At 45.0% G+C, this 14015-nt stretch overlaps 1 protein-coding gene across 1 annotated transcript in view; it reads right to left on the reverse strand.

Annotated features, from left to right (window-relative positions):
• Positions 1 to 13752, reverse strand: part of PGAP1 (post-GPI attachment to proteins inositol deacylase 1) — an 896430-nt gene extending 882678 nt beyond the window's left edge. The window contains exon 1 of the mRNA XM_078680427.1: positions 13452 to 13752. Within this exon, the coding sequence (XP_078536553.1) occupies positions 13452 to 13583 (132 nt within the window). The 5' untranslated portion in view covers positions 13584 to 13752. The remainder of the gene's footprint in view (positions 1 to 13451) is intronic.
• Between the last annotated feature and the right edge of the window lie 263 nt (positions 13753 to 14015).

The raw sequence follows: 14015 nt of genomic DNA on the forward strand, positions 1-14015 counted from the left end.
AAACGAGGCCAGCCCTCCACTCGGAGGAAGAAATATGCAAAGAGACAGCAGTGGTTTGTCACCATCGAAACCGCCCCAATCCTGCACCCCATGCTTAAAATTCCAGTATGGCCTGCCGCCATGCACCGGTACTCCACGGAGCTCCAGGGAGGGAGCACTCCTGTGTTGGTGTCTGTACCTTTGTGTTTGTGTGTGCAATCTCTGTGTGTAACCCAGTGTGTTTAGATCAGTGTGATTATGTGCGTTTGCTAGTGTGACGGTTCTCTGTGTGTCTGTCTATGTCTGATCGGTGCTTGAGTGGTTGATCTGTCAGCGGGAGGGGTGAGTATTGGTGGAGGGGCGTGTGGGAAGTCACTGTGCGTCTCTATGTAAATATTTGCGTTGTATGTGTCTGTGATGGATCTGTGTGTTATTTCTTTGCTAACCAGCTGTATTTGTGTGCATGTGTGAGTGTCCTTGACCTGTGTGTTTGAGGGCATCTGAATGTGTGAACGTGTCTGGACCTGTCTGATCCACCTGTGTTTGATGTGTGCATGTGGATCTCTGCGTGTTCAACGAATCTGTACGTTTCTGTGGGAGATCAGTGTGCGCGATGGCATCTATGCGTGTGTGTTCAGGTGTGTGGGAGATGGGCATTTGCATGTCTACAAATCTGCTTGAGTTATAAATTCTCGATGTGAGAGGTAGTGTACCTTAAGATATGCACATTTGTTTGTGGGTCTTTAGTTTGTGTGTTGGTGTGTGTTTATGCATGTACGTGGTGAGCCCATATGTCTCTACACGTGTGCTAGTGCCCACCGCTTGTATTTGGGTGGAGAGGAAAAGAGACCGTCGTGGTTTGCTGCCTCGCCCATAGAAACAGATTGGCAGCTTGAGGCGCCCACCGTCCGCCAAGGCCTCGCCTCTTAGAGGGGAGACGGATGCGTCTCCTCGTAGCTCCCACCCTTGCAAGACCCCTGCTTTCGTGTTCGCTGCCTGGCGCTCACAATGAGACCTATGACGCAGGCACTATACTGCAATGATGGACTGGCCCCCTGTTCTTAATTTGAACAGATGGTTTTTGGTGCTCAGTACCGGCGCTTAATTGTCAACACCAGCGCTTGTGACAGCCTGCCACAAGGTGGTGCTGTCTGGCTCATCTAGAGAGGTGACCAAAATAACAGTTAGAAGTGTGATTGTTAGTAGTTGTGTTGTTACTATCATTGGCAGCACTGGCACGGGCAACATGTGGTGCAAGCTGCAGCGGCCTCCTGACGAGAGCCCTAGCACTTATTCTTTCACAAATTAAGCACTGCAAGCACCCTTTAAATATATTCGGGGAGTGGCCTCGGGCGACCAGCAGCCCATCTTATTCAACTGAAAACGTACCCAATTTGAGCTCTTCCTTTCACTTCTCACATCCTTTAAGTTATGGACCCTCGGTTGCCTCAATAACCTACAGACAGCTCAAATAGTCATTTAGGAAAGTATGAGTCGTATTTATTTACAAAGGGCATTTGGGTAAGTTTGGCATCCACATTGTGCCAGTTACCTTCTGACAAGATAATCTAAGCTTGACATGAGTCTTAAAAATTGACAAAATCAGCACACAATATCTTCTTCAGAAATGTGTACAGGCAAAAAGCTCGAGCTCAGCATTGCCCCAGCCCAGAACCCATTTAGCCAGAGGTATAAATGCATGGAAGGACTTGCTCACTGGCAACACTTGAAAGTGCTAGACTAAGGGGACACCCTTGTCATAGTGCTCCAGTGGCCATGCCGCCCTCAAACACCAACATTTAGGATGCTCCTGAGCAACTGTCAGTAGATGCCAGAACCATTTCTCTATTTGCCACCTGGGCCATCCTGGTTGGAGAGACAAAAATCATAAGCATCCCTCTGTCATGTCATGTGTCCCCTAAAACTGCCAAACCCCTCAGTGGCCCATGCGAAGGGCGACACTGTCAAGCAAGGCATTCACATGTCAAACTGTAAGATGTAAAGTTCTCCAAAAATCTTAAAAATAAACTAGAGCAATACTAAATCGACATCCTACTACCAAAAACCAGATTTAAAAAAAATAGGCCAATAACTTTTAAGCACAGAGTTAACAAACACCTTAATATCACCTCAAAGGTGGTATTTAAAATGATAGGATGGGGGGGGGGGGTCAGTCATGGCAGCCCTCAGGTCCTGGGGGCGTCCGAGGGGCAGGAAAGGGGGTGTTTTTGGATACCGTGACATTAATCCATATTCACTTTGAATTTTTGTCGCAATTTTGTTTTCTTGTCGATTTATAGCACTTGAAACGAGCACTTACCGAAGGGCCCTCTCTGTGCCTTCCTTTCTCCCTGTTGCCGTCTCGGAGCCTCCCTCTCCCCCTGTTGCTCAGGAGCATTGTGATTCCCTTCCTGGGCTGACGCTCCATTCAGTGCCGCCACAGGAGAATGCCCCTTGTGTTCAGCAGGGCTCAGGTCCATCTCAATGGCTCCCATGTGGAAAGGTCTTCTCCTAACTCTGCTACCGTCCTGCTGGAGGTGCGGTAAGTCAGGTGGTGCAACTGCAGAGAAGACAGGATGGTGTTCCGCCCTCTCTTTCTCTGTCTTGCTCTCCCTCACTTGCTGTAACAAGCATTTGCAATGCAATAGGTCTCGCATTTAGGAATGTTTAAGCTATTGGCATTGTAAATGAAAATGCCTTTTATTTATATTTTAAAAACAAAAATAAAAGACATTGTCATTTACAATGTCAATAGATCAAACTTCTGTAAATGTGAGACCTATTGCATTGCAAATGCTTCTTTAGGTAAAAGTGCCTGCCTTTCACCACAACAGAACCAAGCTTCGAGTTAGGTGCCTGGCTCCAGCCCCGCTTGTTTATTTTCACAGTCTAGTCTGACCTATATAATCATTATGCTATAGGGGGACATTATTAAATTACGGAAAATATATTTCCACCTTTGCGTACATTTGTGATCACACCCTTCTGGATTCGAGTCTGTGCCCCTGGGATTCGCCACTCAATCACAGCATGTTGCAGACATTTAAAGGCAATTGTTACATATTAACTCCCTCTGCTCGGATTTGAACACACACGAAGATATCATTCTGAAGGCAGCGCACAGCTGCTGCAGCTGGTTACCAGCAGCTACATGCAGCAGCACAACTGTGACCTGCCAAATTCTGAGTAGATGCCTACTAGCCACATTGATAATTAAGTAATGAAGCGGTATAAATTCTATGTTATAGAAAGCACCGGAAAGTGTAACATGCATTAAAATATCAGTATAAGTGAAACTACTTCTTAAAGAGGCTGGAAATTAAGTCTTAATGCTCTTATGGAAAATATATTTTCACCTGCTCGATTGCGTAACTCAGTGATTCCGTATTGAGAATCCATACTATTTCCCTCCCATCACTCAGCTATGATACTTGAGTGTGTGCAATAACGAAATAAAACAAGCAAACAAATCCCGCCGTCCCCCCCCCGCCCTCACTTACCTACCTCCGGCCAGAAACGCTGTGACGCACACCGCAAGTCGGCCTGGAGCGCGCCTCGGCAGAGACGCGGGAGGACAGGAGCGTGACGCGCGTGAACGTGCACGTTGACGTTCCCGCGCGTTCACGGACCTGAGTCGGCTCGTTCACAGGTCTGGAGCTGCTCGTTCACAGCTCTCACTCCCTTGGCAGGGAGGAAGGTGACTATAGTCGAGCTGGCGGGAGCGCTCACTCCCTTGGCAGGGAGGAAGGTGACTATAGTCGAGCTGGCGGGAGCGCTTCGCGCTCCAACGCCAGCTCAACCTAAAAATGAAGAAGTACACGTACTTGGTCCATGTCCACAGGGTGAGCTAACATAAGAAAGCAAGGGAAGCCTGCAGGAGATAACTAATAATGGTATGCTGTGGAAGGTTGGTTGTAAGCTCACTGAAAAAGTAAGCAGAGATGGACAAATTGATTTCCATCTTTAATATTATTCTGGCTTGTGTAGATTTAGGTACTTTTCAAATTTCCCAAACAAATCTACTATGCAGAACATCGCAAAATAAAGGTTCTCAGAAAGCTCTCAATATCAGGAAATGCAAAGTATATTGGTATGAAGGGGAAATGTAAGGCACCTAAACATTTTTGTTACAAGAACAAATAACATTTTGTTGGAAAAAATATGTACATTTCCGGTATTTAAAATGAAGTGTAAATTGGATAAAAGCTATAAGGTTGATAAGTGCCTGTGACTAGTAATTAGAACTCAAAACAAGCATTGGCAAGCGAATAGGTTTCGCCTATGGAGATCTATTGGCTTAGTCAAGGTTTTATTTAGAAATGCTGCACAGCAGCTCACTCGGCAACATGACTTAAAGTAAAGAAAAAGAGCAATATGACCCAGGCAGAGTTGATTGTCATTTTTCTTTTTTTTCCCCCTTTCTTAAAGACATGTTGCGTAGCAGCCCGCGCTACTATGCAATAAGTCTTAAAATAACGCAGGGAGCCAGCACCACAAGAGAGGTGCAGAGAGGAGGTAGGGAGCAGCAACACAACGGACAGCAGGAGGACGGCAGGGCGAAAGCAGCACAAGGGAGGTGTGGGGAAGGAGTGAGGGAGCAGCAACACAACGGACTTAAGGAGGAAGGCGAGGGGCAAGCAACATGGGGGAGCATGGCATAGGAGCCTGGATGGTGAGAGGGGCGGGAGGTTGACAGGAAGGAGAGTGAGGGACTGCAAACACATGCACTCTGATAGAGTGTATGGAAAAAATATAAATAAAAGTACCTGCAGCAGCGTGCTGCCAGTGGAAGGACACCATCTACAGACAAGAGGCTATACTTGGTCTATGCTACATTGAAGGATCAAACACTAGAAGCAGGAGGTGAGCAGGAGGCACTGGCCAATAAGAAGCAACAAGTGTGATAGTAGAGCCAACCAATGGTTTGTAATGGGCAGGCTTTTTTTGGTTTTATTTTCAAAAGATTTTTCTGAAAGAGCATGTGCTGAAAGAGCATCCCTGTCATTTTGTAGGCATGCACCTATAAAATAATGTGGGAGGGCACATTAAAAAGCGTTGTTTTTTTAAAAATTGTTTTACTTTAGCCATGCTACACAGCATTGCAGACAGTGCGGCATTTCTAAAAAAAAAACAAAAAAAACATTGGGAGAGCCAATAGGTTACAAAGTTGAATCTACTGTTTTTCAAATAATTGTTTAAGATCACTCTGTTTAATCTTGCATTCTCACTCTTATGCGCTCTCTAAAATTCTCTCCTGCTGTCTTTCCCATTCTCTCTCTGCTTCTTTGTCTCTCCCATACTCTGTCTCCCGCTTTCTCCTACGCTTCATTGACATTCTGTTTCTCTCTTGCTCTCCTGTGCTCTGTTTCACTTCCTCTCTTGCTCTTCTTAATTATTCTCTCCATTTCTATGTCTATCAACATCAAGTCATCTCTTGACTTTCAGCATCATGGCTTATGATGCCACTAGAATCACATGACGGCATTTAATGAATTTACATGAATTACTTTATGTTCTACACAGATATGTATGTCCTACATTTTACAGATCACTTAGAAAGAGGAAAATGCCTCTGGTGATTGATTTTGTGCCGGAAGCAGAGACAGCTTAAGGATTTTGGGGGCCCTGTGCCAATATTAGGGGACACCTATCCATAACAGTTTTGAATATATAGTCCATTTTCAGGTCTTTCATGCCCTCTAAAGCCAGGTCATTGACAGTGCATAAACACACTGGTCCAAATTCTAAATGTGCTTACATCTCAAATTCAGAGATAGGGATGTGTGGTTTTTAATAATGCAACAGCAGCAGCTCAGTAACATTACGGTACATAATCTAAGTCATCAGGACAGGATTCTATGCAAAACAGAGCTGGCTCTATCAGGGCCCCCCACCCTGAAAGGCTGGGGCCCTAGTCTGAAGCCCACCTTGCTCATGCCTTAAAATGTCTCTCGCAGGAAGGGGCACAAAAACAATCCTGCCTACAACGAAGGCACACTTGTACCATGGAGCAAGGGTGCCTGCGTTGGTGCTAGGTAGCACATTGTGCGTCACCGCAGGCAGAGAGCAGGAATGCATATCGAAAATTCTGCAAAGAAGAAATGTGCTAATTTCACCTGAAACACCAAATCCTAAATGTGCTAAATAACGAAAACCGAACAAATTCAGACGGTGAATAAACAAACAACATTCAGTCCACAACACAAAAAATTCCCTCCACCTGCTACAAAGTGCAAGCTTACAGTAGTTTAATGTGGTAGGCTACCGCTTAGTATCTGGCTACCATACCGAAGCCCAAAAGGTTGCAGATGCCCAAGAAGTGGTAAGTTAAAACCAAAGGCCCTGTTAAAGACCTCTGCTAGTATTGGTTGCAAAAGCTGACCATTAAATACCACCTGCATGCAGTTTTTGCATGCAGTATCAAATAGGTTTCCGCATCTGGAATCTATTTTTGAGATTGTTAATTAGAAAATCATTCAGTAACCTGTTACCTGACTTTCATCCCATCCAGCATCTTTAAAATTCAATATCTTGTTGTATTTATTATATGAATTACTAAATGTAATGCCTGGTTGGGAATGATTTATCTTTATTAGAAGCCGTCACCTGGACATTGCTTAAGTTGAATTTCTTAACTGTTCAAGCTGTATTGTTTATCTACCAGTGCCTCCATGTCACTTCTGAGGGGAAGCCTTGCAGGGTGCTGCTACTGACAACAGTTACTATAAGAAATGATTGTTCTCTTCTTATACAGTGATCTGATTTTGGAAGTTCTGTGTTGGTACTCATCTACACCAGTAATCACCCTTCCTCTGATAAGCTGACAAACTACTTTCAGACCCCGCTGCATTCCTTATTACAGAAAAAAGCCCACCCCTTCCTCCCAGAAGCAAGCAGATCTCTAAACTTAAACCCCTCGAATTTCAGTTTCATCCATATCACTCCATAATAAATATTCATAGTTTGAGTTAGGCTTATATAATATCTGCGAATTATTAACGATTGCAAGCAGTTCAAGACCATTTAGTCAAGGGTTCCCTTCTTGGGTATAATCAATTGCAATCGCTGTCAACAGCTTGTCTTTGTACATGTGAGATGAGAGTGATGGCTTGGAGTCATGCGAGAAGGCAGACAGCAAGAACCAGTCTGTTAACAAATTGTTTCCTGAGGCATGAAGTAGTGCTATGTTTTCGTTGCCAGGTTAATGACTCTGAAAACAATCGGGTAATATCATTCATTTTCAATGTAACTGCCTTCGCCCAACCAAAAGAACAACGGATCTGCTGAAGGCCAGCGAGCTCGCAGGAGATGACGGTTCCTTTATAGTTAAAGCATGACGGCCCATAATGACATTTCCGGTCAAGAATAATGAAATGAAAAACTACTAGGCTAACTAGCACCAAAGGCTCGAACCACCAAACTCCCTTTCAAAGATACACAGACGAGTTTAGTTGCATACTAATGGAAGGAGTGGGTATGCTACTCAGTTCTGTATTATATATTAAACGCTTTAAGTAAACGGATGACATCGACCTAATATAACAGTAACAAACAATAGAGAAGGTATGAGCACCTTCACGAAGTATATAATAGACACCTTAATTGGAGATCACATTTAACAATGCATCTTGCAATCTCCTTACCCAGCTAGAGATTAATTCTGACCAACTACTGTGCATATCACTTAGACACTGCGACTACTGTCTTTTCCAACAGGAAAATATTACAGGGTACTGGACAACTACACGAGTGCTGTTTCCTCTGAGAATTATACTCGAGAACGAGTCTCTGGTAAAGAGGTCTCGTTCTTTTTCACACTCCCTGTCCCACCGAGAGAATTTATTTTTGCAAATTTAGATTGCATGATTTCCAGGCTGCAAATGACTTGGAACGAATTCTCATTTACCCATTCTGCTGCTGCATTTCAACCTTATTGAAAGATGACAATTAAGAATGAGCAGTTTGTAAAAAAGCGGCGGGGTCAATGTGTATGAAAAATAACCCATCACGAGTCAGGATGGTGCACAGATTATTAGGCAACTGTAATACGATGCCAAACAGAACCGTACAACGGTGCACGTACCTCACCTGGGCTCAGACGGCGCTCGTCCTTCTATAGTCAGCTGTACATCTTCCCACCACCGCAATGCCCTTCAGACGCCATGCCCACCCCTCAAACAAGGAAGCACTGCCAGATTGCATGCACTCCCTAGCCTCAGCTGGGTTGTACACCCATCACTTCAGAAGCTGCCCTGTCCCCATGTCAAACGACCCCTGCACCATGACATCAGCCTGGTGCATAGCATATTTACACGATCCTCCATACCGGTGTATTGATTGCATCCCCCTTCTGCATTATACAAATATTATAGGCTGCACACTCAGCTAAACTGGACTGCACTGTATTCTCAGACACATTAATTGCCCCAAACTCATGTGACGTTCTACTGTCGTTTGCACGGCACTAAGTACATACAGGTTGACTGCATCCCATCTTGTGCATGTTGTTGTATCCTTAGGCTCTACTTTTCGTCCCCTTCCCTGGAGGAGGGGAAGGGAGTGCATATACCTCTTTTTATTTGTTTAATGCGATTTTCTATAGCGCGAACATTACCCGAAGGTGTCAGTGCGCTTTACAAAAGAACCAGTTGCGATACATAAAGATTAAGGATTACACGAGTTATATAAAAGATACAAATAGGAAAAAAAATTGCAAATGTACAAGTTGTAAAGTCACACAGGGAAGAGATACAAATAGAAAACAATTGCAAATGTACAAGTTGTAAAGTCCTCTGGGATAGCTACACCACTTGGCTTGCAACACCATCGCCCCTGCTCACCTGGACGGCCGGTCGTCACGGGCCCCACTCTCGTAGTATTCCTGCTCGGCTGTCGTCTCGTCGTCCTCCACTGTCACATCAGCACCTGAGCCGGGGAGGGAGCGGAGGCTCTGGCTCTCGCTGGCACCTTCGCCCGGGAATGCATTGACAAGAGCCGCCGCCCAGCGCAGCAGCCAAAAGGTGAGCAGAGTCACCAGCAGCGCGGACCGGCAGCCCATGGGCACAAAGCATGGGAGCACCTACGAGCCCCCGGGTCCAGCTGTCACACACAGAGGCGCGCGCCCGCCTGCCGCCATCAGCGGCGCCCGCACAGATGCCACACCATAGCCATGGACGACGGACTAGCCTGAGTCGAGCCTGGTGACGTGACGTCACCCCCTACACCGGCGGGGAGGGAGCTAGCTTGAAATGAGAGAACTGTGTAGACTAGGTGTTCAACGGCAGCATTGCTAACGCAGCTATAGGTATGCTAAACAGCAGTGGTATGGTAATGTTACAGCTGATATTAAGATTGTAGGAGAGCGCATATGAAAACAAGCGGGAGGCGGCTCGGGCGCAGCACGTCTTCCGGAGACGTGCGCGTCCACAGAGCTGAGTCGGCTCGTGCACAGGCCAGTAGCGCCTGGTGCACAGCTCTAGACTCCCTTGCCAGTGAACACGGTGACTATAGAACTCGCTGGCGGGAGCGCTTCGCGCTCCAACGCCAGGCGAGCCCTAAAAAGGTCTTGCATTATTAAAAGTTTGAGCTAATGGTGTTGTAAATGATAATGCAACGCCAATAGCTCAAACTTTCTGTAATGCGAGACCTATTTCATTGCAAATGCTTGTTTTTTATTGAATTCGATTTTGTTGGTCTTAGGACTCTATGAACTTTACCAGTGCTAAAGTGTTTGTGCTCTCTTGTAAAGTGGCACTACATGTGCACAGGGTCTGTAAATTAAATGCTCACTGTTTACAGCCCGACGGGAGGGACGGCGGAGGAGAGATGTGGCGATAAAATACGTTTGTTTTTTGTTTTTTTACACCCCCGTCACCTCCGATCCGTGCCAGTCACCACGGCTACCTGGTTTTTGTTCACCTTGGTGGCAATGTAGAACTAAGGGGGGTTTGTAAAATGTGGCCAATTTAAGACGTAAAAATCTGCCAGTACAGGTTTAATATTGCATTTCTACCTGTTAATTTCTTTTGGAACACAGTTTATAATAATAATGCATATGTATTTGCGGACCTTAGACGTCGGGCTTGTTGTCACTGAATGCTCCTTTTCTGACTATGCCTTGCTTTACTGGGCCTCCTTGTCACCTTGCCCTCAGGTCCACCCCCGGACCTTCAACTTTCATCCCACATTCACAGTCTCCCTATTTGAGGTTCCTAGAGTTATGTTTTTTCCAGTTCCAGAACTGACCAGCATTACACTAACCTTTGGTTCATGTGTCGAATAGGACTGTTCTCACACTGAGAAAGGAAAGAAGTCTTGGGTGAACTCAGTGGCGAAAGCAGAGGACTAGTCAGCCAGCTCAGGGAAAGACAGGAATAGAATGGAGGAGCCAGGGAACAGAAAGCTAGTATTTAATGAGCATACCTGTGTGAATGCGGTTATGCCTTCTGTGTAAACTAGTACAATTCTCTAGTAAAATACAAACAATGAATAGACCGGAAAATATTGATGATTTAATGAGTATCCCTTGCAAATTGGGAGGATGGGCATGTGTTCTGCAACAGAGAGACGTCTACCCTGATGTGCGAGTACAGGGCTGCTATATGTCTGAGAACCCCAACGTTTTTAGGTCTCACCTATGCAGCGCGCATGCACTGCATAGGAGGACCTTTAGCCGTCGTTCTGCTCTTTTTCGAAACACATACGTGTGCTTGTGGCGGCATCCACCTTGCGGGAGCGAGCAGGGGTGCGCCACAAGCACAAGTATGTGCTTCCAAAAAGAGGAGACTCCGTGCGCACGCACCACTGCCATTGTTACTTCCTGAGCACTCATGCTGCCTCTGATATGTAAGCACTCTGCTGCCCCCTGGCGGCTATGAGCGCTCTCCATGCTATGCGCGTTTTCGCTGCATAGGAGGACCTTTTGTCGTCGTTCTGCTCTTTTTCGAAGCACATACTCGTGCGTGTGGCGGCATCCACCTTGCGGGAGAGAGCAGGGGCGCCCCACAAACACGAGTATGTGCTTCCAAAAAGAGCAGACTCCGTGCGCACGCACCACTGCCATTGTTACTTCCTGAGCACTCATACTGCCTCTCATATGTAAGCACTCTGCTGCCCCATGGTGGCTATGAGCGCTCACCATGCTATGCACGTTTCCCCCCTCTCCAGTTGGGCCTCCGCTCTCTGCCGTAACTCGCTTGCCGGCTGCTTCTACACAGGTTCACGTGCAACCGCTTTCTGATAACAAGGAACCTCCCTTGTTTATTTTTGCCAAATGCCTACCTTGCATTTCTTTTTCTCTCTCTTAATCCCTTTTCTTGTACACTGCACTAAGTGCTTCCTATAGTGCAACTACTAACGGACTTTGCTTCCCAGTTTGTCTCCCCTCTGTGAACTACCTGCTATGAGTCCCTGGACTGGCATTTTTGCTGTTTCAGCCCTGTGTTTTAATTATCACTCGTCTCCACTCCGCTCCAAATATGACGCAAGGTTCAGGTAAATGGGGTTATCCTGCCAAAATTGCAATCAACTTGCTCCCTGATGTGTCGAAATATACTTGGGATGTTCGTAGAACCAAAACACTTTTTATGATGCCACTGATTTTTTTTACACATCACATTTATGCCTAAGGGCTACACAGTATGACAGTATTGGCTTGCTTGACTAAGTCAGTTTTCTCACTCTCCACAACACTTCAATGAAGTGCAGTGATGTCACCACATCAAACCTCACCCAACATCTTGTATATAGATTAGAATACACCCAAGACCATATTCAACTATGCACCCTGAACGGGCACCCAAGAAACAGATTCAAATCGGAGCACTTTACGACCCCGTCAGGGGCTGAAGCACTATACATCAAACTGCTTAAGTTGCAGCTGCTCTTTCAGACTCCCTTCCTCCCACTGTAACATCACAGAACACGCGGTCTTCAAGTTAAATTTGAGCTGCTTCCACATCCACTGACTTTTTATTTTCCATATGCTTCTTTTTTTGTATTAGAAATCTCTCACCAGAGTTCATATGATAATGATATAAAACTAGCAACATGTGGAGGAGTTACATGCAACAATGCCAAGTCTGCTCTTCAGCAGAGCTTATGAATTTACAATTTAGAAGGGTGCAGCAGTATGGTATTTCTTGCTTTCACAAGAAGTAATTGTTTAAACTTTGCCTCCAACTTGCAGATCTTTTTCATAAACGCCTGAATACATTGTTAAGCTATTGTTCCTCTCGCCACATTCTAAAAGATTATCCCTGCATTCCGCTATCTACTGCAACACTCTCATGATCGCTACCTACCATTTTCACCATCACCACTCACCGCTTTCCCAACATCAACCAGTGCAGTTTTATGAGTGATGCCCATCATTCTTACATCATTCACCAGTGTCACCATTGCTATCATCAGATTCTCACTATAGGCTCACCATTGGTATCCAACAAATTAACACAAAACGCACCCGTATCACCTACTGTTCTCTCTATAAAGTAAATACAATTTAAACAAGCATTGGCATAGCCAATAGGTCTCGCCTTTGGGACCTTACAGGTGTTTAGTTATCCCGCACAACATCCTTGGTGCAACAACATCAACTGTTGCATGGATAAACACTTATAAGGTCCCAAAGGCGAGACCTATTGGCTATGCCAATGCTTGTTTGGGAAGCAACAGTTTCAATCCAGTGAAATAGCAGACATGGCTGCTAGGATGTCGGGACCTCCTTCAGAGGACAATAAAATTATTACCACTCAAATGTGGTAATAATAACAGTTGTCATTTGCAGGGACGGCCACACAATTACAAAATTGGGGTAGAAAGCACTACATAAAACAGTTCTTTATAATTACTATGAAACGCTCTACCTCGACTACCTGCAGTCAACAGAATGCTCCTAACAATGCACTGCACGCAGCCTTGCTAAATTTCCTGAAACCATCGACAGTTGGTTAGGTAATCCAAACAAAAACACGAAACGACTGGAAACTGTTTGGAATGCGCGTTACACATAATTTATTTTCGCACAAGAACAATTGATCACCGACCGCAAAGCCAGAATCAGCAAACCAACAAGATTCAAAATTATTGCATGAAAAACTGTAATTTAGGTACAAACTGACAAAAAGACAGGCAGAATGTTTTAGCATACAGCTGACTTTTAAAGCTACTTACCTTCCAGAGGTTAAAATAAAATATAATCAGAACAAAAACAACGCAAGTCAAAGAAGAGGAGACTGCACAATACAGCCTTCGATTATGAAAGGGAATCAACACATTTTTTCCGAATCTTAAAACTAATAATCTACAATAAATTATCGTAATAAAGCGTGCGAAGCCTAAACAAAACCCATGCAAGGTTACAAAATGAAAAACATCACACCGGGTCCAAGACGAAATGTTCAAGGGCAAGGAGGGAAGTATAGTATGACAACGCGCACCTGAAGATGCACGCCACTAAATGAATGACTTACCAGGTACTCGGGGTACTCAAACATGTAGGTCATGCTGCACCTGTTCTCTTCGTACATGAAAAACATATCTCGCATTCCTACGGCCACCAAGCACATAAGAATGCCGTAAAACACTCCGGCAGAAGCCTTCATTCTTCGGCAGATTGTTTTTTTACGTTTAAATTATTTTGAGTAATAAACGTGCAATTTTCTAGGGCAGAGCTGCACAGCAGCTAAACACCCGGTGGTCTCTACAGCAGGCTGCCGCAAACAGCAAGCATTACAATCTGTTCAAGCTGAAAAGACACTTCCTGGAGACGATATGTTATCCGGCTTCCCATTGGCCACTTTTTCCAGGAATGGCTTGGTCCTTGTAAATGATGTACTTTCATTGGACAGTGAGATCTATTCCTACATGTGTTCTTAAGAGGCACAACAGTGAGAGGTAAAGTAGTGAGAGTGGACCCTATATTATATTTTCTTGAATCCAGCGATCGCAAATAAGGCAGTTAAATGCAGAATAATGATATCGTATAGCATGTTGCTCTCCCGAAAATGAATTGCAAGAGTGAGGCATTAGGAATT

The sequence above is a fragment of the Lissotriton helveticus genome, chromosome 3_1 (genome assembly GCF_964261635.1).
Source record: "Lissotriton helveticus chromosome 3_1, aLisHel1.1, whole genome shotgun sequence".
Taxonomy (NCBI): Eukaryota; Metazoa; Chordata; class Amphibia; order Caudata; family Salamandridae; genus Lissotriton; species Lissotriton helveticus.